The following is a 26,441-nucleotide window of genomic DNA, read 5'->3' as shown; positions in this document are numbered from 1 at the left end:
ACTGATGAATTTTGTGGTACAAAAGATGCATCTATTTCCATCAGTAAAAAAGAAATTTCTTCTTTGGTCATGTCTAATATATACATATGTTCATAATATCATATGTATATACACAGAAATGTAAATATATGTTAATTTTAAATGTTGAGTACATTATCAGGAAGTGGATAGCCTGTTTCATTGCGAGTTCTCTGGAATTGGGGTTAGTCATTGTGTTAATCAGAATTTCTAAAACTTTCAAAGTTAGTCATTTTCCCAGGATGCTATTGTAAAAACTTCTCTTGATTATACTTACTTCGCTATCAGTTCATGATACCACATACCATAAAGTCCCCAGTTAATAGGCAACTCTATACATTCCAATTCTTTACTGTTGGACATAGATGCATCTTTTGTACCACAAAATTCATCAGTGTGTACTAGAAATGTAAAATACAAAAAAAAGGGAAAAGAATTGTTTGACTATACATGTTTGAAATGGGATTTTTCTTTTTTTTTTTTTTTTTCACAATGGGAGAGCGAAGTGAGAAGGTGAATGGTACTAATTGGATAAAGTCACATGATGCTTATTCCCAGGCCTTGAACCCTGGATTGCAGGAAGTCATATGAAGTTAGTGAAGTTATAGGAAGTGACAGCAAGCAAACACTATTCAATGAAAAGGTTTGCATTTTTTCCTATTTAACTGGGTGTTCTACTTCCTGTTGGTCAGATAGAACACATGATGGGAGCTGGGATACCTCCTGGTATGCACAAAAATAAATATTTTATAAAATAGCATTTAATGTTATTAACATACACAAATGGATTTAATAAGTCAGAATCTTATCTTCCAAAGATAAGAAAGTTGGGTATGTGGTCCCACAGATATGCTAAAATAAGATATGCTTAATAAGAATCATGTCTGTTGGTGGAGTTGTGAACAAATCCAACCATTTTGGAGAGTAGTTTGGAACTATGCTCAAAAAGTTATCAAACTGTGCATACCCTTTGATCCAGCAGTGTTACTACTGGGATTATATCCCAAAGAGATTATAAAGAAGGGAAAGGCACCTGTATGTGCACGAATGTTTGTGGCAGCCCTTTTTGTAGTGGCTAAAAACTGGAAACTGAATGGATGTCCATCAGTTGGAGAATGGCTGAATAAATTGTGGTATATGAATATTATGGAATATTACTGTTCTGTAAGAAATGACCAACAGGATGATTTCAGAAAGTCCTGGAGAGACTTACACGAACTGATGCTGAGTGAAATGAGCAGGACCAGGAGATCATTATATACTTCAACTACAATACTATATGATGACCAGTTCTGATGGACCAGGCCATCCTCAGCAACGAGATCAACCAAATCATTTCCAATGGAGCAGTAATGAACTGAACCAGCTGAGAACTCTGGGAGATGACTAAAAACCATTACATTGAATTCCCAATCCCTATATTTATGCCCACCTGCATTTTTGATTCCCTTCACAAGCTAATTGTACAATATTTCAGAGTCTGATTCTTTTTGTACAGCAAAATAACGTTTTGGTCATGTATACTTATTGTGTATCTAATTTATATTTTAATATATTTAACATCTACTGGTCATCCTGCCATCTAGGGGAGGGGGTAGGGGGGGTAAGAGGTAAAAAATTGGAACAAGAGGTTTGGCAATTGTTAATGCTGTAAAGTTACCCATGCATATATCCTGTAAATAAAAGGCTATTAAAATAAAAAAAAAAAAATAAGAATCATGTCTCAGAAGCAACATTTTTGAAGGAATCAATAATTTTCTTCAAAAGTCATTTTACTCTTTCCTGGTTTAATTCTTTTCTACTTATATAGAACTTTCTCCCCTTCCCACCTATTCTCATTCTATGTAAATACTAAAGCTATTTAAACCACAAAAGGAGGAATTTTTTTTTTTAAAGAACATAATAGCTATCTTCAAATAACTAAAGAATCTTCATGTGATAGAAAAATTAGAATTAGAAATGTATTGCTTGGCTGTAATGAATAGAACTAGGAACAATGAGTGAAAGTTTCATAGAGGGAGAATTTGTCCTATATAAAGGAAAAACTTAACAATTGAAGCTGATGCACACAGTGCAATAAACAGCCTTAGGAGGTAGTGAAATCTCCGACATCTAAGCTCTTCAAAAGAAGACCGCATGACCACTTGTTAGGACCCATTATAAAAGAGATTTTTACACAGGTAAGAGCCAGGCTTAGGTTTTCTGAATCCCTTCCAGTTCTGAGCTTCTTTTCTCTGTTACTAGGGATATGAACTGTAGGTTGGAAAAGCTTCCTTCCATTCCTATTTTTGTTCCCCCTTACACTAAACTGCTTCTGGATTTTAAGTTAGAGATTTAGCAGAGACAAATGAAATAAGCATGGTATTCTTTGCCCAAATTATTCATTATAACAAGTCATCCTGTTTATTGTATTGTCATAATTAGCTTAAGGCTAAGCACAAAACTGCAAGTTCTCAAGATGTTGGTCATGTTATGGGGCTGGGGGGAAAGTATATAATTGGTCTGTGAATCATAACCAAGTGATGTAATCCAGGAGCATAATTTACAATTCATGACTAAATGCTTTACTGTTCTTCAAAGGTTTTTCTCCACACCATTAGAAAACACACATGGCTATATGACATCAATTTAAACTCCTTATAGTTGTATCAAACTTGGGACACTTGGACAATGTCTTTAGTAAGGCAAGGCAAGAAACAAAAGCACTTTCATAATATAATGCAGTCACATTGATCTCACATATGTAATTGGTTTTCCTACAGAATGGAAACCAGCTGTTTCAATACATACTATGTCTATCATCTTTTTGATACATATCAAGGCGTTCCAAATGAACAAACCTAAAGTAGCTTAAAGGACCTAAATCACCTAAAGTAATTTTAAACAAAAGCCATCTATATCAGTGAGAATACACAATTTGGAAATGGCCATCTTTACTTCTTTTTAAACCCAATGGTTCATGGTCATCATCTCTTGGGAATTTTTCTGAAGACAGCCTGCCCAATTGTTACCTGTCTGGCATAATTTTAAATAACTGCCTTTTAAAAAGTAAAGATGTGAGCCAGAGAGGTCCATTTGAAGGTTTTCTCAAGCTTTTACTTGGAACTACTTTGAAATATTCTTCTGTTACAATGTTGGAGATTCCTCCATGCCAGTTCTGAAGTCACACATTTTCGACATTCATTTTCATGAAAAATCCCTCATAGTGATGAGGTCACTTTCTCATCACTGGATGCCTGTAAGAACAAAAAAACAAAGACAAAGATATCAAAGCACTCATTTCTTCTTAAAATATTTTTAGTTTTTTTCTTTTTTGTGCCTTTAATCATCAAATTAAAAAATTTCAAGATACAAAGGCAAACATTGTATAAGAAATTGTGAACTTCCATTAGAATAGTTTTTTTTTTTTTTTTTAAGGCATCTATCATGTTTGTTTCCTCTTTCTGTACTTCTTTTTTTCTTTGTGTTAGTTATACTCCTTTAAAATTCATATCTATACATCTATCTACACATCTATTATCAGTCCATCCCTAATTTATGTCCTCATTCTGTACATTTTTTGTTTTGAACTTAAAAATTGTTTTATTAATACTCTTTTTATGTTCACATCAGTCTCTATCTAGTAATCCATATTTCCTCCCCACCCATACATAGAAGCTCTCCTTTTAAACAAATATGTATAGTTAGTTAGGCAGAGCAAATCAACACATTGGGCCAAGTCTAAGAATGTAGTTGCTTTCCACATAAGTAATAGTATGAAAGCAGAATCAGAACAAAGGAGAAAAACTATGAGAAAGAAAAAACAACAAAACAGCAACAACAAAATGAAAATAGTATACTTTGATCTTCATTCGGGGGGGCGGAGCCAAGATGGCGGAGAAGACACACGCGACTTTCTAAGCTCTTCTCTTACCCTCTTTATCAATATTATATCGAGCCTCAAAATAGTCTTGACTGCTACAATTCGTAAAGATAAGAAGTAGAACAACTCACTGGCCGAAGAAAATCTGCAGTCTTGCCAAAAAAAAGGTTGGTTCCGGAGCCAGGGGGGAGATCGGCGCAGACGGGAGAGAAATTAGGTTCCGAGGAGAGTCTCAAACCGTAAGTGAAAGCACAGATCTCAGCACAAGCACCCAGCCCCATCCCGCAGTACTGGGCTTTTCCTTGGGGCAGTTGTGATCCTGCATGTCAGGAGGACGCAGCCCGGGTTATCCTCCAATCTACGCAGTGGGGAGCTCGGCTTGGGGCCATAGAGCTTTTCCAGGGCCGATTTGCATTGGGCAGAGACACTGGGGCAGAGTTCGGGGCGGTCTGCGGTCTGCTGTCTGGGGTCTGTGATCTGCGGTCAGCTGCTAATACTCACAGTCCCACAAGAGGCTCCAGCCTGGGGCAGTGAAACTTTCACCCCTTAGTCTCTAGCCGAGGGCAATCGCTAACCCACTCAGCCCTACTAAGCAGTTTGATAGCTCGGCCAGTGCTGAATCCACTTCCTGTTGGGGAAGGGAAAACTCTCACCAGAGCACTCCCATACCTCGAGCAGAAATCGGTTTACATCTCTCCCTGCTCTGCAGAGGAAGCTGGTAACCCCTTGCCTAGGAGACCTACCCTAAAGGCTTTTAAAACATGAATAAAAGATGAAAAGAATGATCGACAGCTTCTATGCAGAAAAAGAGCAGGTCAGCAAACCTGAAGAGACCTCAAACAGCAAAATGCATCAGACTGTCCTCCTTTACATGACGCCTCATAGAAGAGACCATTAAAAGTCTCAAAAGAGAGTTAGAAGATAAATGGGGAAAGGAAAGAGAAGCCTTACAAGAGAGCAACAACTTCCTGAAATATTAATTGGAAAAAGTAAAAAATCTCAGGAAAGTAAGAATTGTGAATTGGAAAAAATAAAGAATTCACTAGAAAGTAGGATATGTGAATTGGAAAAGACAAAAAACACTCAAGAAAGTAGGATCTGTGAATTGGAAAAAAAAATAATTCACTAAAAAAAAAAAATTAGTGAAATGGAAAAAATTCCACAGACCAAAACAATACATTTAAAAACTCAATTGACATATACAGAAAGAAGTAAAAAAAGCTAATGAAGAAAATAATTCTTTAAAAATTAAAACTGAACAAATAGAAACTAATGATTCATTAAGACAGCAAGAATCAGTCAAGCAAAACCCAAAAAATTGACAAACTGGAAAAAACCATGAATTATCTACTTGCAAAAACGACAGACTTGGAAAATAGATCTAGGAGAGATAATCTGAGGATTATTGGACTTTCCGAAAACTATGATGAAAAAAAGAGCCTAGATACTATTTTACAAGAAATCATCAAAGAGAACTGCCCAGATGTAATAGAATCAGAAGGTAAAATAGGCATTGAAAGAATTAATCGAACACCTTCTGAAAGAAACCCTAAAATAAAAACCCCAAGGAATATTGTGGCAAAATTTCAGAACTATCAGATTAAGGAAAAATTTTACAAGCAGCAAAAAACCATTTAAATACGAGGTGCCACAATAAGGATCACCCAAGATCTGGCTGCCTCTACATTAAAGGAAAGAAGGGCCTGGAATATGATATCTCGAAAGGCACAAGAACTTGGATGCAGCCAAGAATAAAATACCCATAAGCTTGAGCATTTTCTTCCAGGGAAGAAGATGGACATTTAATGAAACAAATGAATTCCATTTGTTTCTGAAGAAAAACCAGAACTAAACAAAAAATTTGATCTCCAAACCATAGAACTCAAGAGATGCAGAAAAGATAAAAATAACTCTTGAGAATTGTATTTCTGTTGTGGATATACAAAAAGAATACATGTATAATTTGATTGTACTGATATAACATAAAAAGGGAAGTAGATATGGAAAAGGGATGATGGCAGAATAAGGTGGGAAGGAGGGATAAAAAGAGGGAAACCACATCCCACAAAGAGGCAAAGGAAACTTATCATATCTGAGGGAACTTAGAGAGGGGAGGAACATTGTGGAATCTTACTCTCATCAGAGTTGGTTCAAAGAAAAATAATTGACATTTGTTTTAGAGAAAATTCTCTCTCCTCATTAAAAAACGGGGAGAGGGAAAGGAAAAGAAAAAGAGTAATAAGGGAAGGAAGGGGAAAAGACTCAAAGGGGGAGGGAGGGATTATAAAGAGGGTAAGCATCGTGTTACAAGAGGGGTACATAAGTTTAAAAGGGGGAAAGAGGGTTGGGGGAGGTAAGAATAAGTAAACCACAATCTGGGGTTATTAGGATGGTAGGAAATACAGATTTAGTAATTCTAACCGTAAATGTGAATGGGATGAATTCCCCCATAAAGAGGAGGAAGATAGCAGACTGGATCAAAAGTCAGAACCCTACAATATGTTGTTTACGAGAAACACATTTAAAGCAGGGAGATACATATAGAGTAAAGGTAAAAGGCTGGAGCAAAATCTATTATGCTTCAGGTGAAGTCAAAAAAGCAGGGGTATCTCAGATCTTATCTCAGATCAAGCAAAAGTAAAAATTGATCTAATTAAAAGAGATAAGGAAGGAAACTACATCCTGCTAAAGGGTAGCATAAACAACGAAGCAATATCAATATTAAACATATATGCACCAAGTGGTATGGCACTCAACTTCCTAAAGGAGAAGTTAAGAGAGTTGCAAGAAGAAATAGACAACAAAACTGTAATAGTAGGAGATCTCAACCTTGCACTCTCAGAATTAGACAAATTAAACCACAAAACAAATAAGAAAGAAATTAAAGAAGTAAATAGAATATTAGATCTTCATTCAGATTTCATAATTTTTTCTCTGCATGTGGCTAGCATTTTCCATCATGGATCTTTTGGAGCTGTCTTAGGTCATTGTGTCGCTAAGAACCCAAGTCTATCATAGCTGATTGTCTCATGATGTTGGTGTTAGTGGTGTGCAATATTCTACTGATTCTGCTCACTTCACTCAGCATCAGTTAATGTAAATATGAGTTTTTCTGATGTAGAGAGCCACAGAGAGTGGAAAAACTCTGAGTGAGGTATAAGACCCTTCAGCCCAGAGGGAATTTGCTGACAATGTCTGGTTTTGCTCTCATCTCTCCTTGAGGTGTCTCACTCTTCCTGAGAAGAGGGAAGGGAGGAAAAGGAAGGGAGGGTTGTGTGACCACCTGTGTTCTACTTGAATCAGAGGTACTTACAGTAAAGAGAGGCAATTGCACAGTATGCTGTGGTGATGTAATGGTACTATAGTTAACACATGCTCAGTGTGCTGTAGTGATGTAATTGTGGTAAGATATTTAGGGGCTGAGAAGACTTGAAATAAATGGACACCATCTTTGACCATCCTCTTGGGCCCCTGCCTCATCACTTCTCCATTAAGACCAAGGACTCAGGCTGGTCTCGGGATCCTCCAGAGAGCTAATCCGGATGGCATATTTTGGCACCCCAGCATGGGGGCTTTAGAAAACATAGCACGTTTTGACACCCCAAGTTGGGAGCTCTAGAAAGCACACTACATTTTGGCGCCAAAACGTGGGGCCCTAGACACAGCAGCTTGACTGAGGTGATCAGCAGAGTTCAGTGGAGTCCCTGTGACCTTAGGATAAGGTGTGCCACAGTTCTCTTTTAAAGTCCTGACCCAGTTTCCTTAATTGTCCTAAATTACTCTGCCTCAGGTTATAATCATTCCTCTTAATGTTTGATAGGATAAAGGTCTTATATCTTAGACCTTTGGCTATACTTATTCCCTCTTAATGTTTGATGGGATAAAGATCTTTATCCATTTTAGACATCATCGGAATATCAGGAGCCTCTCCAGTACCTCCCATTATGTCATTCTAGGTGCCTCCCCCCATTAGGTCATCCCCATCCTCCCCCATTATGTCATTGTTCTTGTCACCCTATAAGAGAATCTTGTATCTGACATTCACGACTGGATTCTTTGAGATGATAGTCTCATTCAGCCCTGGGATCCATTTGGTCCCAGTAAATCTTTCTATTAAATAAATTATTAAATTGTTCTCAAATCTCTCTGGCATTACAAAGGTGAGTATAAAAATATGCAAGTGGGAAGATTCAGTAAGGGCTAAACTAGTCACTTTTGTTTTTCAGCCAAAATGGGGCAGATAGTAAGAAATGGGCCTCCCTCCCAAGGGAAATATAAAGCATGCTTAGTTAGATTAGTAGAGAAGCAAGGTTTGTTGGTAACTCAGAAGCAGATCAGTGAGTTCTCAGATTCTCAGAAGGGCATGTTTCCTTGACTCTTTAAGGAAGAGAGATTAGAGCCAGAGATGTGGAAGGTAGTGGGAGAATAACTGAATACAATGGGTTAAAATTGGCTTTAAGGAATCCCTCAAGTTTCAAAACAAGGAAAGATTTTAATGTGGGTGGCCAAACAAGGAAATATTAGGAGAAAAGCAAGCAGAGGGCTGTAGCCCTGGAGAGTATAACACATGGGATATAGTTAAGGAAGTTTTTGTTTTTATTTAGTATGTTACTGATTTATATTGCTTGTTAGTCAAGTATTTTAAGTACCATGGCAAGTTGGGCAGAAAAGGAATTAAGTACCTTAAGTACATTGTTGATGAGAAAGGGTGTAGTGCTTTTCACTTTAACTGCTAGGTTTCAATTCTGTCTATGCCCAAGTATTTACCCTTAGGACATTCCCTATCACCTGACCCTCCTCCTTCAAATCCACCTTTGAGGTTGGGAGGAGGGGAAGTGGGAGGGACAATGACACCATTGGTACCCCCCATGAAGCAGTTTTACCCATTCCTTATGTCTTCATTACAAGAACTGGGGGTGCCCAGGCAAAAAACACTTGGGGCATGATGTCAACTGCTGTTACACCCAGAGAGCCTTTAAAAGTCTAGTACTCCAATATAATCAGTCAGAGGAGAAGTAAGCTGATGGGGGAAAAGGATTGCAATTGGGAAGAATAGGATTGTATTCCACTGGAACTACTGAGATGTCCTCTGGAGAGTTGAAACCTGTCCCTGTTTGGCCTATGGATCCCTTGCCTCCACACACAATAGACTTGGCTATTTCACCTTCTGAGAGTGCTTACAAAATAATGTCTATCTATATACACCGATTTAGGAAACTGGAGAATGTGTAGCTAATATTCCAGTCACTAATATAGGTAGATAATGTGTGATTTATCACCCAGGAGAAATAGAAGCATCAGGTCTTCTGATAGACACTCCTGAAATGCAATTTGGTGATATTTACCCAGATTTTGATTCCCAACAACAGAAGCCAGGAATATTTTGGACTGCAGTTATTACAGTTGACCATCCTATGCTTACTATCTATATAAATGGCGTACCACTGAAAGGGTTGGTAGACACAGGTGCAGATCGTACAGTCATTAGGGGTGCCAGCTGGCCCAGTCACTGGCCAAAGATTATAGCAAACACTTATATGTCTGGCATAGGAGGATCAATAGTAGCTGAACTTAGTGCTACCCCTTTGAGATGGAAATTTGAAGATAAAATGAGTTTTTATTCCTTTTATATTAAAAAAAAAAATCTCCATGAATCAGTGGGGAAGAGACATTTTACAACAGTTAGGATTACAATTGAGTACTTTGGCTTTTTAGGCAGGGCTGCTATTGAAGGCCTGACATCACTCTCACTTGCTCCCATTCAATGGAAAACTAATACACTAGTGTGGGTGGAACAGTGGGCTTTAACTAGTGAAAAAATCCAGGCCTTATTATATAGTACAGGAGCAACTTGACCAAGGACACTTACAACCTTCTGTAAGTCCTTGGAATTCCCCTGTATTTGCTATAAAAAAGAAATATGGAAAATGGAGGATGTTGACTGAGTAAATGTACAGGTGGAAACTATGGGAACTTTTCAACCTGCACTTCCATCTCCTACTCAGTTGCTGGTCAGAATTAATCCCTAGCAGCCATTAGGAGATTGCTCCCTTAACACTATAGGATTAGAAATTCTAATGCTCTTGGCAAAGATGGGACATTCCATCTCTATCCCTAAGGATTTTCCCTTAGACTGTCTTTCAAATAAAAGAGACAAATTGAGCCTAAAAAATCTTAAAATTAAGAAACATATTGCAGCAGTCTTTTAAGAGCTCTTTGATCTCAGAGGCCAGATGAATGAAGTGGGAGACTCATAGTATGTGAAAAGAGCTCCAGTTTATTATGCCTTGTTGATATACATTTTTGCAAGGTGATCAGCAGTGTGAGTAAGCAATCCCCAGTACTATTCAGAGAAGCAGCTCCTGGGCTTTGCATATGCATGGTATCTGCCAATGGGAGGAGAGCCGATCCAGCAATTTAGCAATTCACTCACAGGTGAGAAGGCTTGTCAAGACATCCCTGCTCATGATCAATTAGCTGTGACCCTAAGACACTTGTTCCCATGATTACAAATCATTGCTCATTGCTCAGCAAAGGCATTTCTGCAATGTGGCAGAAAACTTATTGTCCATCAAAGATCGAGGAGGCCTCCTCCTCTTGGAGGAATCCATACCCTTGCAAACTTATTTTCATTTGCAATATTGCCTGGCCTCAACATACCTTAGAGGACCAAGAAAAATGGCCCATTAATGGGTCCATTAACTATAACATCCTGCAGCTTGATTTGTTTTGCAATAGAAAGGCTTCCCCAAGTCCAAGCCTTTATGGTCTTGTCCCAGGATCCTAAATTAAGACAGCACTGCAGAATGCTGCTGGCAAAATCTAATAGAGGGAAATTGAAAGTAGACACTGGGGGCAGCTAGTTGGTGTAGTAGACTGAGCACCAGCTCTGAAGTCAGGAGGACCAAAGTTTAAATCTAGCCTCAGACATTTAACACTTCCTAGCTGTATCCTCAGCAAAAAAAAGAAAGAAAATAGACACTGACCTCCTAGGTGACCCTCTCCTTTCCGTGCTTCTATGCTATGATCTTAAACTCCCCAGACAAAGCTGATGGAAACAGCCTTTGGAGTTTTCAACAATAGGGATCAAACTGTAGTAAATGTGGGGGAACCTAATCCCCACTAATTAATATAGAAAGTCCTACCTCAAGGCTTCTGGGATGAGGAACAGAGAACAGGCTCAAATTTTAGCTGCTGCTATAGCCAAGAACCATGAAGGCTTTGTGCCTCAGATGCCATGTCCAGGGTCATTAGCCTTGTGACTGCCTTCAGAGGAAACCTCCAGGCCCTTGCCCTAAGTGAAATGAGAGGGGCCCTGGAAGAGAGCCTCCCCAAGGTAGGGTTGAGCCACCTCTAAGGATCAGGAGTGACAGTGCCCAGTTTTTAGCCAGGGTCCCCCTTATTCCACCATGATGGCTGAACCTGGGGTAAGTTTGAATGTGGCAGGTAAGTCCATTGAATTTCTCTTTGACACAGGGCCTCCTATTATGTTTTGCTCAGACCTCCCCTCCCCTCATAGAGTGACGGGAACTGAAGGAAAACTTAGGAACTGTTTTGAGACCTTCCCTCTGCTTTGTCAGGTTGATGACCTGTTGTTCAAACACTCATTTCTTATCATCTCCTTTTGTCCTGCCTCCTTGCTGGGGACTCAGTTTTCCTTTCTCAGTCCTTTTTGTACACTTTTTTGTGCTTCTCTTAAAGGCATTCCATATTCCATCTGAAATCTGGGAGGGAGTAGAGTAGATTCCTCTGTCTGGCACCAAGGAATTTCTGGGTAGACTACTCGTTAGTCCTCCAGGATCCAGCATATTCCCTCATAGGCACCAGTACCCAAGGAAGCCAGCGGCCAGAAAGGGATTGCAACCCCTGATTGAAAAATTTCTTAAGTACGAAATTTTGGTTCCTTACCAGTCTCCCTATAATACTCCTACCCTCCCCTTTAGGAAACTATATAGGGAGTGTGGTACAGGACCTCAGGGCTGTTAATAAGGCAGTTTTTCATATTTACCTCATTGGGCCTAACCCCTATACTATCTTGATTCAGATCTCAGGGGACACACAATTGTTTTCTGCTTTAAATCTTAAAGATGCTTTTTTTATACCACCTCATAAAGACTCACAATTTCTTTTTGCTTTTAAATGAACAAATATGAGGGAACTTAACTCCCACCAAATAACAGGTGAAACAGCCCCCATTTATTTGGATTGGCACTGACTAAAGATTTAAGAGACCTAGAGCTGCTTAATAGCAGCCTCATCCTGTATATTGATAACATTCTGATGTGCAGCCCAATCTGAGAGGATTCTCTGCTGTTGGTATAAAAACCTTTAACTTTCTAGGTTCCTGAAGCTCTAAACTTTCTTTGTCTAAAGCCTGAATTGCCTATCAATCTGTTAGGTATTTGGGCCATGAATTAATTCCCACCTTCTCTTCATTCATTCACAGTGAAGAGGAAATTGGTGATCTTATCACAACCTGAACCTGCTTCAAAAAAAAAACAACTGTGTACTTTCCTAAGCATGGCTGGATTTTGTAGAATCTGGATACTTTGGGATTATTGCCAAGCTCCTTTATGATTGTATTCAAGACCCTAATTTACTTCCCCTTGACTGGGGCTCTGATTAGACTGTAATGCTGAAGAAACTGAGACAAGATAGAGATTAGAGAGTTTTTTTTAATATTTTATTTGGATTTCTGAGAGAGAGATTGTGCTGGGGGCATGAAGCTCCCCATCCAACATCCAGCATCAAATGTGAATTCTCAATGACATATATACCCATACCTTCAAGCTCGGAGCTCTAAGACAAAAGTAGGTGGAGTCCAAACTCTGGTGAGTGGGAATCTCTAGGCAGGGACCATCAATCCAGTTCTGACAGGTTGGGGGGTAGGACCATAAATTCTTACTAATTGGGAGTTAATGAGGTATCCAGCTCTGGACTTATAGGATACCAATACAAATTAAGTATCTGAGATAGGACACCTGGAGTCTTATCTTCTGGAATGCCAGATCTCCACAGCCCTAATTATCTCAGTCCTAATGAGCAAAAAAGGGGGGTTGCAACCAGGGAAACTGAGGCAGAACAATTCAGGGAAATTGATACAAAACAATTTAGAGAAACTGACCAGAACAATTTAGGGAAATTGAGGCAGGACAATTTAGGGAAACTGAGTCAGGATAACAAAAAGGGAACTGTGACACACCAAGACCAAGATTTTTGAAACCCTGAAAGCTAAACTTACTTCTGTCCCAGCCTAATTTAGAAAAACCCTGCCTAATTTAGAAAAGCTTTTTACTCTGGAAAGAAAAGGCAGGGCCAGGCCCTACGGGTCTTGACTTAGTCCCTGAGGCCTGATTCCAGGCCTGTTGCTTATTTCATAAAGAAACCTGACTCGTGTTCATCCAGGTGGCCTTCTTGCCTTAGAGCAGTGGTTGCCACAGCCCTTCTAATTGAGGAAACCTCCAAACTCACCCTAGGCTAACCATTGGAGGTTCTAACTCCCCACAGGATTCAGAGCATTTTGGAAGCCAAAGGTCACCAGGCTCTCCTGTTAAATACCCCTGATTTGACTCTCCAAATATGTCACTCTTAACCCTGTCATCCTGTTCCCTGACAGCATATTATTCACAATCAGGAGGAAGTTTTAGATTCTATCTATTCCATCGAACCTGACTTTAAGGACATTCCTCTTGAAAATTGAGATGGTAAATAGTTTATTAATGAGTCCAGTTTTCTTGAAAACAGGAAAATAAAGGTAGATTACTCTGGTGAGTCTCAATAGCACTTTGGAATATAAGCCACATCCCTCTGGGACCTTTGTCCAGAGGCTGAACTTATTGCCCTCACCAGAGCTTTAGAATTGGGGAAAGGAATGAGAGTGAATATTGGATACTCTATATGCCTTTCATGTTTTGCATCCTCATGGGAGTATATGGAAAGAAAGGGGACTTTTGACAGCCAAACATTCCTCCATTAAACATGTACAGGAAATTCTACAGTTACTGCAAGCTTTCCATGGACCTAGGGAGGTTTCTCTTGTTTTGTCAAGCACACCTGAAGGCAGCTTCAGCTGTTTGCTCTTAACAATGGCACCTTTGATTCCTCAACTCCCTTACTCCTGCACTCCCTCAAATTACTCCCAGGAACAAGCTCTTGTTAAAAAAAAAAAAAAAAAAAAAAAAAAAAGGGGGGGGGGGAATACACCCTTTCTTCTTTTGGGTAATTTCAAACACCCTCAGGCCAGCTTCTAATTCCAGAGACAAGCCAATAGAAACTTCTCTTTGGTCTACACTTTCTATTCACTTGGGGAAAAAAATGCCCTCCAATTCCTTGTAAAACCTATTTTTTCTGATCCCAAACTGGGAGAAACAATTAGTCAGGTTTGCCAGGTATTCCCAGTTTGTAGTACAAATAAATTCTGAAGGGGCTGCGAAATCCTCTCCTCTCCTGAAGCTCTTCCAGAGGAAGGGTACATATACAAGGGAGGACAGGTAGATAGATTTTACACAAATGCCCCTTTTCAGGGGCTTCAAACTACTTTTTAAAAAATCTCCTTTACTAAGTGGGTAGAAGCCTTCCCTTGTACAACTGAAAAATCTCAGGAGGTATCAAAGTGTTTGCTGAAAGGAATCATATCTTATTTTGGCCTGCCAAGCTCTTTACAGACTGACAATGGCCCAGCCTTCACTTCCCAAATAATCCAAGCTTTGGCTGAAAGACTTAAAATTACTCATATCTACTCTGCCTGGCATCCTCAGTCTTCTTGAAAGGCGGAGAAAATGAATCACATCCTCAAGTGAGTCCTTATTAAACTGTGCCTTCCAGGGGTCCTCAAACTTTTTAAATAGGGGGCCAGTTCACTGTCCCTCAGACTGTTGGAGGGCCGGACTATAGTAAAAACAAAAACTTTGTTTTGTGGGCCTTTAAATAAAGAAACTTCATAGCCTTGGGTGAGGGGAATAATCATCCTTAGCTGCTGCATCTGGCCCTCTGACCGTAGTTTGAGGACCTCTGTGTGTAGACTCATGAGGACTGGGTGAAGAATCTCCCAGTAGGACTACTTAGAGTCCGCATTGCACCTTCAGAGAATATTAAACCTCTTTGAATTTTTTGTATGGGAGACCCTTCTCAATCTCTGACGTTCCTATAGATTCAGAACAGCATCTGATCACTCAGTTTGCCACATAGCTTGGTGTAGTTTGAAAGGCTCTTTCTAAATATACAAATAAACATCTCCCTAAACCCACAGATACTCATACCCAGATTGTCACTCCAATAAATCTGGGGGACATGGTATATTTGAAATCTTTGAAGACCCAAGGTACTCACTCCTGGGTATAAAATAGAAAGGACCATATAAGGTCATTCTGACTATTCTAAGTCTAATCAGGTTTTTAGAATTAAAAGTGCCACTCCTGTAACTTCTTCTCTCTCAGACTTTCCTGGATATTCCTGTGAACCCATAAAGGACCTGAAACTATTCTTCCACAGTACTCCTGGAAACTACTGGATGGAGAAGGGTGAACATATCTGTGTTCTCGTTTTTTTCATCCTCACCTTTTTTGTTTGTTTGTTTGTTTGTTTGTTATCCTCCACTTTCTCCAAGTTAACTTTCCCCCCCCCCCCCCCCACTACTTGTGAGCTTTTTATCTTCCAGACTTCTGGCCACAAATTTCCAACTGCTTGTTCAATCTGAATACCATTTGCTACTTAATTCTGAGACTCAGCACCCCTGGACCATCTTCAAGTCTCCCTTTCCCAGCCTGGTCTCAGCTAGAAAGGGCTAGCTCTACACCCCTTATCTGCCTGAGATAGCTAGAGAAGATGAGACCTTCATCCCTTTGTCCCAAATGAATTTGAGTTCCAATTGCTTGAGGGAGGAGTGATGTGGTATACTTCCTAGGGAAGATGTTGTAATAATTCTAAGGCTACTTGGCCTTGGGAGTGTCATACACAGTACTGGCTGTCAGATAACTTCAATAATAACAAAGTTTCTAAGAAATACAATACTCCTCAACTCTACCTCTAAGATCACTCCTCAATTCTACCTCTAAGCCATAAAATTCAATAATGGGTGCAATTCTACCTCTACCACTCTTCAATTTCATCTCTAAGCCATAAAATTAGCAAATCAGTGACTTGAAGAATCTGATCTTTCTTTTTTTCCTATAAAATTATCTTCTTCTTCCTAATTTTTTACTAAATTCCACTGGAACTTAGCCTACTGGCAACAGTGTAGCAAATCTTTGTCCCTTAACTTAGAGACAAATCAAGTTTCTGAATTCTTTTACCATACTTATGACATAGATCTGGGAACCCTAATATTATTGGGGTATTTCCCATCTCAATACTTGGTCTTAGCATTCTTACCCCTATTTCCTTCTCTGCCATCCTTATCCTTCTGTTAAAGTGGACTTTCTTACCTTATTAACATTCATTACCTCATTAACAGGAAAAGCAAATTATCATTGCATATTTCAAGTCAAATCTATTCTAAAACATGTACAAACCTTGAGAACACAGCTTGCTTAGCAAATTCCAAGTCAAAGAAACCATCTGGCCTGTAAGAGTTAATGTAGCACATCAAAGATATTGCAAATTTATGATACTTTTTCTGCATGGAAAGAACATCTTATACATGTAATAGTAACTACACAAATAAGCATAGTTTCATAATATACTCAAAGTAACATTTTACTAACATGGAAAATGGAGCCCATATCTACTAGTTACTGGGGCTTACTTTTCCCTGTCAAAGGGAAACTTAATCTTCTACCCCCAGAGGCATCAAACTTGTGACCAGTGTATCTCTCTGGAACAGCCTGAACCAGACTAAAATGTAATTGGAAAATGTCTAGTAAAATTAATAAAAAATACAACACAATATAAATATTGTTGATTTGTGGTTTTTAAATCGATGTGTGCAAGGATTCATTTCTATTTAAGTTTGACAGCAAAGCTCTACTGCATTTTTCAGTTTTCCCCTTTAGAAGATTCAAATCATAAAACCTTGTTTGAGAAGTAGATCTAAGGAAGGGAAAAAGACGGACCATATTACTCATGTTATCAGTTGGTTAATGGCATAAGATAAACTGTTATTTGCTTTTAAATTAATACTGTTTTAATAATGATAGCAGTATCTGCTACACAGAAATAGCAACTAGACTTGTGATGGTTTAAGTATAGGAAACTCCTGGGTGAAAAAAACTCCCTTTCCCAAAGGAAATTCAGTATTTTTTTCTGCAAAGTTAAGTGGGTTGGCCAAAATCACACAGCTGGTATTTATCAGAGGCAAGACTGGGTGTTGCTAGCTTTGAGGTTGACTCTAGCTACTATGGCATGCTACTTCTCCATTCATTTGAAAAACTGATCATATGTGGGAGTGTAAAATATTATTTATTCAGTCTTTAGAAAATGTACTTGCTTATTAATTATTACTCAGTTATTGAATATGATGGTTATTGAACATTTGGATTTGTGGAACTCTTACTATGAGTCTAGGAATCCATTGATTGGCATCTTTTGTCTGAAACCATACTAAAGGGATCTCCTTTGACATGAACTGCAACTTTTTCAAGATTTCCAAGGTTGGAGGCTTAAATTTCATCCTATAAAAGTTCTAATAGCTCAGAAATATATACTAATTCATATAACTAATAAATGTTTGAGGCCAAATTTGAACTCAGATCCTTCTGACTCCAGAGTCAGTGCTCTATCCACTGTGCCATTTAGCTTCTCCTTTCCCTTCTTTTATAACAATTTAAAAATATATATTTTATTGATATATTTTGACTTCAAATTTTATTGATTTTTCATCTCTCTTCCTCTCTCTTACCTAGAGAGAATCATCCTTTTTAGTAATGTTTGTGTATATACTTAGCATCTCTCCCATATGAAACAAGGTGTCTCACATTAGCCCTTATCCCACCTTCCTTGCTTTCAAGGAAGACAATATGTCACTTTATAATTAAGAGATGAATTGAGGATTCTGGATTTTTTTTTTTTTTTTTTTTTTTTTTACTGATTCATCTCTAACATCCCAAGCAGGCAGCCATTAGGGTTATTTCATTCATTCATTTATTTATTCAGTCAACAGCCAAATGGTAGATACTATATACTAGGCCCTGGGAATACAAAAGTAATAAATGAAATAGTCTGCTATAGTCAAAGAAAGGTCAGGCAAGTGCAAACAGGATGTAACACAGGCCTAAGTGGCCTTGAGATCCCCAGACATGATTGGCTATGAGTAAACAGGGACCACTCCAGAGGGAATACTGAAGTCACCTCAGGAATGGGAAGTATCTCCATCTCTGATTGGCTGTGCCTGTGACCTCATGGACCCAATATAAGCTCAGTAGGGGAAGAGCTCATCCCTTTTCACCTGGAGCTCTGTAAGAAAAAGAACTAAGAGAGTGCAGGAGGTCTTAGAGTAGGATGTAACCCATGTGAATAAAGTTCCTGGGTCTGCCTGAAACTGCTCTCTAGTGCTCTGTTGTGTTCTGTGTCCCTATGAGATAGCAGCCAGAGGGTCTCTGACGACCTCAGAAAGAGGTAAGCTTGATATAAATACTTACCAGAGATTTCTCTGAAGCCATGGATTTTAGAAGAGACTGGCAATAGCAAATGTAAAGATAGCATGTTGCATGTGGCTGCCAGATGTGAGGGTTAATACAGTAGACTGTCAAGCCTCAAAATATTAATAATCAAAAAATTAATATTCGAGAAGACACAACAATTTCTCATCTGAAAGAGAAGCTAGAGAAACATTATGGGTCAAACTGTGATCAAACCTGAGAGCATAGTTGTAAATACAGAGCAAGCTTAAGAGTTAGAATATTCTTCAGTTAATTGTTATTCAGAGTCTGATTCTTTTAGAAGAAAGTATGTTTTGTCATGTAATTATGTGTATCTAAGTTATATTTTAATATATTAAATCTATGGTCATCCTGCCATTTAGAGGGTAGTAAGTTGAACAAGAGGTTTGGCAATTGTTATCGTGTAAGTTACCCATGATATATCCTGAAATTAAAGGCTATAAATAAAAAAAAAAAAGAGTTAGAAAATAGAATGGGTGATTCTTTTTTTAAATTTTTTTTTATTTTTTATTTAATAGCCTTTTATTTACAGGTTATATGCATGGGTAACTTTAACAATTGCCAAACCTCTTGTTCCAATTTTTCACCTCTTACCCCCCCCCTCCCCTAGATGGCAGGATGACCAGTAGATGTTAAATACATTAAAATGTAAATTAGATACACAATAAGTATACATGACCAAAACATTATTTTGCTGTATAAAAAGAATCAGACTCTGAAATATTGTACAATTAGCTTGTGAAGGAAATCAAAAATGCAGGTGGGCATAAATATAGGGGTTGGGAATTCAATGTAATGGTTTTTAGTCATCTCCCAGAGTTCTTTCTGCATGAGCTGGTTCAGTTCATTACTGCTCCATTGGAAATGATTTGGTTGATCTCGTTGCTGAGGATGGCCAGGTCCATCAGAACTGGTCATCATATAGTATTGTTGTTGAAGTATATAATGATCTCCTGGTCCTGCTCAGAATGGGTGATTCTTTAACAAAAAAACGTGCCTGAAGAAAAGGAAAAGCAGAAGGAAAGCTCCCCAACTCCAAAGAGTATATATCCGTCATTAAAAGGCCTACTGGGATTTGTGCCCTCAGGTGATCAAGATAGTAAAGAAAATTACCTCCCACACCCCTTATTAAGTACAGCTCAACTAGAGAAGAAGGGTGAGGGGATTAAACAGAACAAAAGATGTAGAAACTTTGCCTTTGAGCAGAATGGGGAGACCGAGCAAAGGCTAAATTACAACCATTAGAACAAGAAGTGTGCAACAGCTCCAGCTAAAAGCTGAGGCAGAAAACAGAGAAAAAAATATTTTAGAGCAGAGAGGAAAGCAAGAGCTTTGTATACAGGCTGAGCCAGAGAAGAGACAGGAGATCACTGTAAAGATCAGCTGTTTTTCCTATAGAGCATAGAAAAAGACACCCTGTATAGCTTTACAGGAAGCTTTAATGAAGGCAGCTGCTGAAGGGGAAGATATAATGCAATGCATGGGATTCTGATTGGGGCCTACAGGCTTATCCTGTAGAGGACAATGGGGCAGGAGGTCAGACACATATTCCGGTCCCATTTAAAATGTTAAAAAAGGTGAAACAAACTTGTGAAAGCTATGGCCTGAATGCGCTCTATACTATGCAAATTTTACAACTCTTATCAAGTAGATATGCCCTTACCCCAAATGATTGGAAATTTATGGCATCTGCTTGTTTTACTCCTGGTCAATCAGTTGTATGGCTATCAGAATTTACACTCAGAAATATGCTGTGGCCAATGACCATCAAGACCCAGAAGAGTCTGTGCTTATAATTACCACCCCAGGCCGTTCCACAGCTCAGGCTCAGATTTTATACAATGTGACTGCATTTACACCTATCTCACAGTGTGCTATACAGGTTTGGGAGAGAATAGATAAGGAAGGGCTGGTACAGCAACATCTTACTTCTATAAAATAAGAACCTATTCAAGATTATGTGTCCGATTAAGAACAGCAGTTGACAGAGTTATAGGAAAAAATAGTGCTTCTGACTTTCTTTTCAGGCAACTGCTAAAAGAAGGAATGAGTAAGGTGTGCAGCCATATAGTAGCTGAACTTTCTAAAGAAACTCCTATTGCTCAAATTATAGATAGATGTAATGAAGCAGATTATGAGGCTATTAATGCAGAGGCAATGGCCTCAGTTATAATCCACAAAGGGTGGACAGGAAGGAAGGAAAGAAATGTTATAACCGTGGCAGAAAAAGACATTACTAAGCCCAATGCCATAAGCAGCCAATAGGGGGTGGAAAATCCTTTTGCTTTGTTTGTGGCAAGATAGGCTATTCTTTTGTGGCAAAATTTTGTAGGTCCAGGAAGAAAAATAATACTATGGTTCGGGGAAACTGGTGAGGGGGTCCCACAAGGACCCCAAATGCATACTAGATAGATAAGAACCTACCCAGAGAGGAGCTACAGGGTTCAAAGAGAATTATCAGGCCTTGATGAGGAATATGACAACACTTGGTGAATGCACCACTGATGGAACCGATGCTGAGTGAAATGAGCAGAACCAGGAGATGATTATACATTTCAACAACAATATTGTATGAGGATCTATTCTGATGGAGGAGGCTCTTTTCAATAATGAGAGGATCCAAATCAATTCCAATTGATTAGTAATGAACAGAACCAGCTACACCCAGCAAAAGAACACTGGGAAATGAATGTGGACCACAACATAGCATTTACACTCTTTCTCTTATTGTTTGCTTGCATTTTTATTTTTCTTCCCAGATTATTTTTACCTTCTTTCTAAATCCGATTTTTCTTGTATAGCAAGACAACTGTATAAATATGTATACATAGATTGTATTTAACATATACTTTAACATATTTAACATGTAAGGGACTACCTGCCATCTAGGGGAGGGTGTTGAGGTCAGGAACCGAATGTTGAGGTCTACATTTGGGGTACCTAAATGAAATTAGGGTTTAGTTAAGGTCTAGTGGCAGGTTTGGGGTACAGGGAGTCAAACAGAGTTCCCCTGCAACCCCCTTGGATTCGGTGCAAGGATACGGCGGTATATGAGGTCTAGTAGCGGCGTGGATTCCCAATAAAAGCATTTATTGGCCCAGAGAGCTAGATTAATAAAAGAGGTTTATTACTGAGTTTAGAAGTAGGAGATAGGTGAAGGTAGAGATAAGGAGGGCACTGGACAGAGGGTCCAGTGGACAGAGGGTCCTCACATGGCGACCATGTTTGGAATCTCTGCAAAGAGGGGTTCCCAGTGTGGTCCTTTTAAGTCAGAGACTTAGCTGGAGGGGCTTTGGGGTGTAGCCCCAAAGTTGGCTCAGATCCGGGTGGGGCTGGGACAAGTCTGGATCTTCTATTGGAATTCAAAGGGACCAGGATTTGTGAGTCAAAGGGTAATTTACATTAGCTAGGGGGGTTGGGAATCAAAGATTGGAATCTTTCCCTTATCAAGGGGATGGAGGGCAGGAGGGGAAAAGTTGAACAGAAGCTTTTGCAAGGGTCAATGTTGAAAAATTACCCATGCATATGTTTTTGTCAATAAAAAGCTATAATAACAACAACAACAACAAAAAAAGAAAAACAAAAGCAACAAAAAGTGAGATGACAAGATGGACAGGTTTATGACCTAAAAGAAAAAAACCCCCAGAAAACTCAATATCAGGAAAGAAAAATTATAGAATAGTTTGTCTTTTAACCATGGACTTAAACTAAACCAAAAAATAAAAGGAAAAAAACCTGAAAAAAAAAAAAAAAAAGAAAAACTGATCTGAAGAATAGATCAAAAAGAAAAAACTTAAGAATAATAGGACTACCTGAGAGCCACAATCAAAAGTGAATGTTGACATAATAATATAATAGGCATTTAAGAAATGCTTTTTGAATTGAAATAGGATATGCTTGAAAAGCCTTTCTTTGATTTCAAAAGGGATGGTTCAATACCAAATTATTCAACAAATATGCAGTAGAAGAGTTTAAATCTAGAATCAGGAGCTTTGGGTTGAATTTCACTACCTAAGTGACTTGGAGCAAGCACCAATCACAGCAGGACGAAGTGAGGTAAGTTAAAATGGAAAGTATGTTGCTTTTTTGTTTCAATGAACTTAGGTTTGAACTCTGCTTACTATCTCTGTGAATTTGGGCAAATTACCACTCCAAGAAATATCTGCAAAAGGGGTGGTGGTGGTGGAAGAGGTGGAAGTGAAAGGGTTAGAACTTTTTTTTTTTTTTTTTAATTTTTTATTTAATAGCCTTTTATTTACAGGATATATACATGGGTAACTTTACAGCATTAACAAATGCCAAACCTCTTGTTCCAATTTTTCACCTCTTACCCTCCCACCCCCTCCCCTAGATGGCAGGATGACCAGTAGATGTTAAATATATTAAAATATAACTTAGATACACAATAAGTATACATGACTAAAACATTATTTTGCTGTACAAAAGAATCAGACTCTGAATTATTGTACAATTAGCTTGTGAAGGAAATCAAAATGCATGTGTGCATAAATATAGGGATTGGGAATTCAATGTAATGGTTTTTAGTCATCTCCCAGAGTTCTTTTCTGGGCATAGCTAGTTCAGTTCATTACTGCTCCATTAGAAATGATTTGGTTGATCTTGTTGCTGAGGATGGCCTGATCCATCAGAACTGGTCATCATCTAGTATTGTTGTTGAAGTATATAATGATCTCCTGGTCCTGCTCATTTCACTCAGCATCAGTTCGTGTAAGTCTCTCCAGGCCTTTCTGAAATCATCCTGTTGGTCATTTCTTACAGAACAGTAATATTCCATGATTTTCATATACCACAATTTATTCAGCCATTCTCCAACTGATGGGACATCCATTCAGTTTCCAGTTTCTAGCCACTACAAAAAGGGCTGCCACAAACATTCGTGTACATACAGGTCAAAGGGTTAGAACTTGATGGCTTATGTGATACTTTAAAGCTTTACATCTATGATTCTGTAGTCCTATGCTTCATTCTTCATTAATAGTATCATTATTATGCATGTTTCTTAGTAAGTCTTTACCTCTCTCCCCAATTCTCTTATAGTAGGTAGAGACATCACTCTGTATCTGAGAAGCAATTGTGTTGTTTTCTCCAGTATGAAATGTCAGGAAATCAGAAACCTCACCAATGACACCAGACAATCCATACTCCCTGCAGAAATCTCCTGCTGCTTCTAGAAGAATCAAGGAAGTAATTGGATTTTTCATCACCTCAGCAGCAATCTTGTCCTTTGAAGTCACATAGAAGAAGGGAATCCAGTGCTATTGTTGAAGGGACTGCCTTTAACTTATGGGTCAGCAGTTCCTAGAAGGTACATCCTTGATTTGACAAATATTAGAGAAAACTGTTTAATAATGAGGTATAGTCTGAGCCTTTATTTTCCATTAGGAGATATTCCAGTAGGGATATTAAATAACAATGACAATAACAGCATCTATATAGTGATATGGTACAGATTTTATATGATATCATTGATGTTTAAGGAGAATAACTCTTGTACAGATATATGAATCAAGGCAAGGTGATTTCAAATCCTACTATTTCCCCTATGATGATGATTAAGATTTTATTGCTTGGCTTAAGAATACTTAAAATTTGCCCTAACTCTTAAGTTCTTACAGAGGACTGACATCTGGATTCATCATCTTATCTAATCTTTGGATCCTAGGAGTTTTTAGTTTGTTTGTTCATTTTGCATTTTCCTTTATAATTCCTTGCTCATTATTCATTAATATTAGTCAAGACATTAGAAAAAAGATGTCTCAGTTTGCTAGTACTTACAGGAGATTGCTATGTCAACTTTGCCCCTAATCATTCACTAGTAAGCAATTTCTAAACAGTCACTCAAATAATTAAGTCATATAGCTTAATAATTATAATTCCAAAGTGGGAAAACCTGCTCTTCTTAATTATAGCTTTTCATCATGTTTGTAAATTTCAATATCTACTAAGGAAAAAAACAAAACAAAACATTGTTCCTACTGTGTCTTTTACAGCTCAGCTAACATTGCATTCAGTCCTAAGGCTGTGTCTTTTGAAGATAGTACAAAAACCCATAAATTAATTACTAACATATCATTTCTCTCATTTACATGCTGCATGATTTCCTAGACAGGAAGGGCTGTTGTGCAGTGATTCTCTCTCTCTCTTTTTTTTTTTTTTTAATTTAATAGCCTTTTATTTACAGGTTATATGCATGGGTAACTTTACAGCATTAACAATTGCCAAACCTCTTGTTCCAATTTTTCACCTCTTACCCCCCACTCCCTCCCCCAGATGGCAGGATGACTAGTAGATGTTAAATATATTTAAATATAAATTAGATACACAATAAGTATATATGACCAAACCGTTATTTTGCTGTACAAAAAGAATCAAACTCTGAAATATTGTACAATTAGCTTGTGAAGGAAATCAAAAATGCAGGTGGGCATAAATATGGGGACTGGGAATTCAATGTAATGGTTTTTAGTCATCTCCCAGAGTTCTTTCTCTGGGCGTAGCTGGTTCAGTTCATTACTTGTGCAGTGATTCTCACAAAGCAGTCAGTTGCAATCAATATATTTGCAGATACTTCCTTAGAGCTGCTAGTGGGTAAAGCTTTTTTTTTAAATGTTATTTAAAAAAACAAAACAACAACAACAACAACAACAAAACGTTAAATTCTTGGCACAGGATAGGATGACTTACCTTTTCCTGAATAGATACAGTAGCCAGAAAACCCCAGTTATTAGTGTGAGCCAGGGATCAGGTAGTCCCAATGATCTGCTGGGAAGGAGAAAGGTTGTCTCTCTCTTTGACACTTTCTTTTCTATAGGAAAACATCCTAGGAGGAGAGGAGATCTGCTAGATCTCCCAGTCTTGGGATCTTATTTCGCTGTCTTTGTAAATAGAGGCCGGGTAGATTTGTTTCCAGATGTTAGTGATGTCTTCAAGGAGTGAAAGCAGAGCCTCCTCATTGGAGGAGCTGTCCAGCTCCTCCTCTACCTCATTGGTAACAGACCAAGAGTTCACCATCATCTACTTCCAGACAGAAAAGAGCATCATGCCGCATCAGAGCAGCCAGGTGAACTAGGAGATGAATGCAATCCTTTTCCCCAGCAGTCTGTAACATCAGAAGACAGACCAAACTCGAGCCTCTGGAAAGATTGCAGCACCCTCCTGTGGCAGAGAGAAGGCAATGAGAAATCAAACTGATTTTTTTTTTCCTTAACTTTAAATAGTCTGTGGGACTTCCTGAGCAGTAACCTCATAGACTGAACACCAGCAAACCAAGAGGGATATGGTTAAAGAATCTCAGAAGGAACTAATTAATCCTCTACTCCCGTGGAGTAAGAGGTTGAAAATGAAGGGATGTCCTCACAAGGCACCAAATGTCAGCTTTATTTGATCCATATGGTGAGAGGGACATTACATAACAATTTGCTCCTATCTCAGGAATTTTCAATTTATTTTCTAAAGCTGAGTTTTTTAAACACTTCAGTTGGTTGTCTCCATTCCCAGTAATTCAAATATGTGTAAAGTACCCTGAATTTGTAATTATAGGATCTTAGACTGAAGTCTCTTACTCCTCTTTAATGTAGTGCTTTTGTGACCCTTGGGGGTTATGATGAAAAGAGAAAAGAAGGGAGGTGGAGAAAATACAATGAAAGCAAAGCAAATGAATGAAAGGAATCTTGGAATTTTAGGGTTAGTTTGAACCTTAGAAGTTTCTTAATTGAAATTTGAATCTCTTCAGTAATATTCCCAACAATTAAATCTGTTTCCAAAAAAAAAAAAAAAAAAAAATGGGGGAGGGGGAATTTGGAGTAGATGATTTCTTTTCCATCTACCATGAGCTTGTCTAATCTGGTAGCCTTATTCTGATTTCCCATCTAATCCCAAATTCATTTACAAATTATTATTATTACTTTATTTATTTATTATTATTATAGCTTTTTATTTACAAGTTT

General features: G+C 38.3%; 1 protein-coding gene across 1 annotated transcript; it reads right to left on the bottom strand.

Annotated features, from left to right (window-relative positions):
* Positions 1-1,927: 1,927 nt before the first annotated feature.
* On the bottom strand, positions 1,928-25,637 carry CREG2 (cellular repressor of E1A stimulated genes 2). The gene is given in 6 exon segments (XM_031961243.1): positions 1,928-3,254; positions 16,390-16,426; positions 16,429-16,493; positions 23,638-23,743; positions 23,746-23,769; positions 25,176-25,637. Coding segments are annotated over 6 exon segments (795 nt in total). The 5' UTR covers positions 25,510-25,637; the 3' UTR covers positions 1,928-3,025.
* Between the last annotated feature and the right edge of the window lie 804 nt (positions 25,638-26,441).

The sequence above is a fragment of the Sarcophilus harrisii genome, chromosome 3, assembly GCF_902635505.1.
Source record: "Sarcophilus harrisii chromosome 3, mSarHar1.11, whole genome shotgun sequence".
Taxonomy (NCBI): domain Eukaryota; kingdom Metazoa; phylum Chordata; class Mammalia; order Dasyuromorphia; family Dasyuridae; genus Sarcophilus; species Sarcophilus harrisii.
Note: the sequence above shows the minus strand (reverse complement) of the source record. Positions and strands in the feature narration are given on the sequence as shown.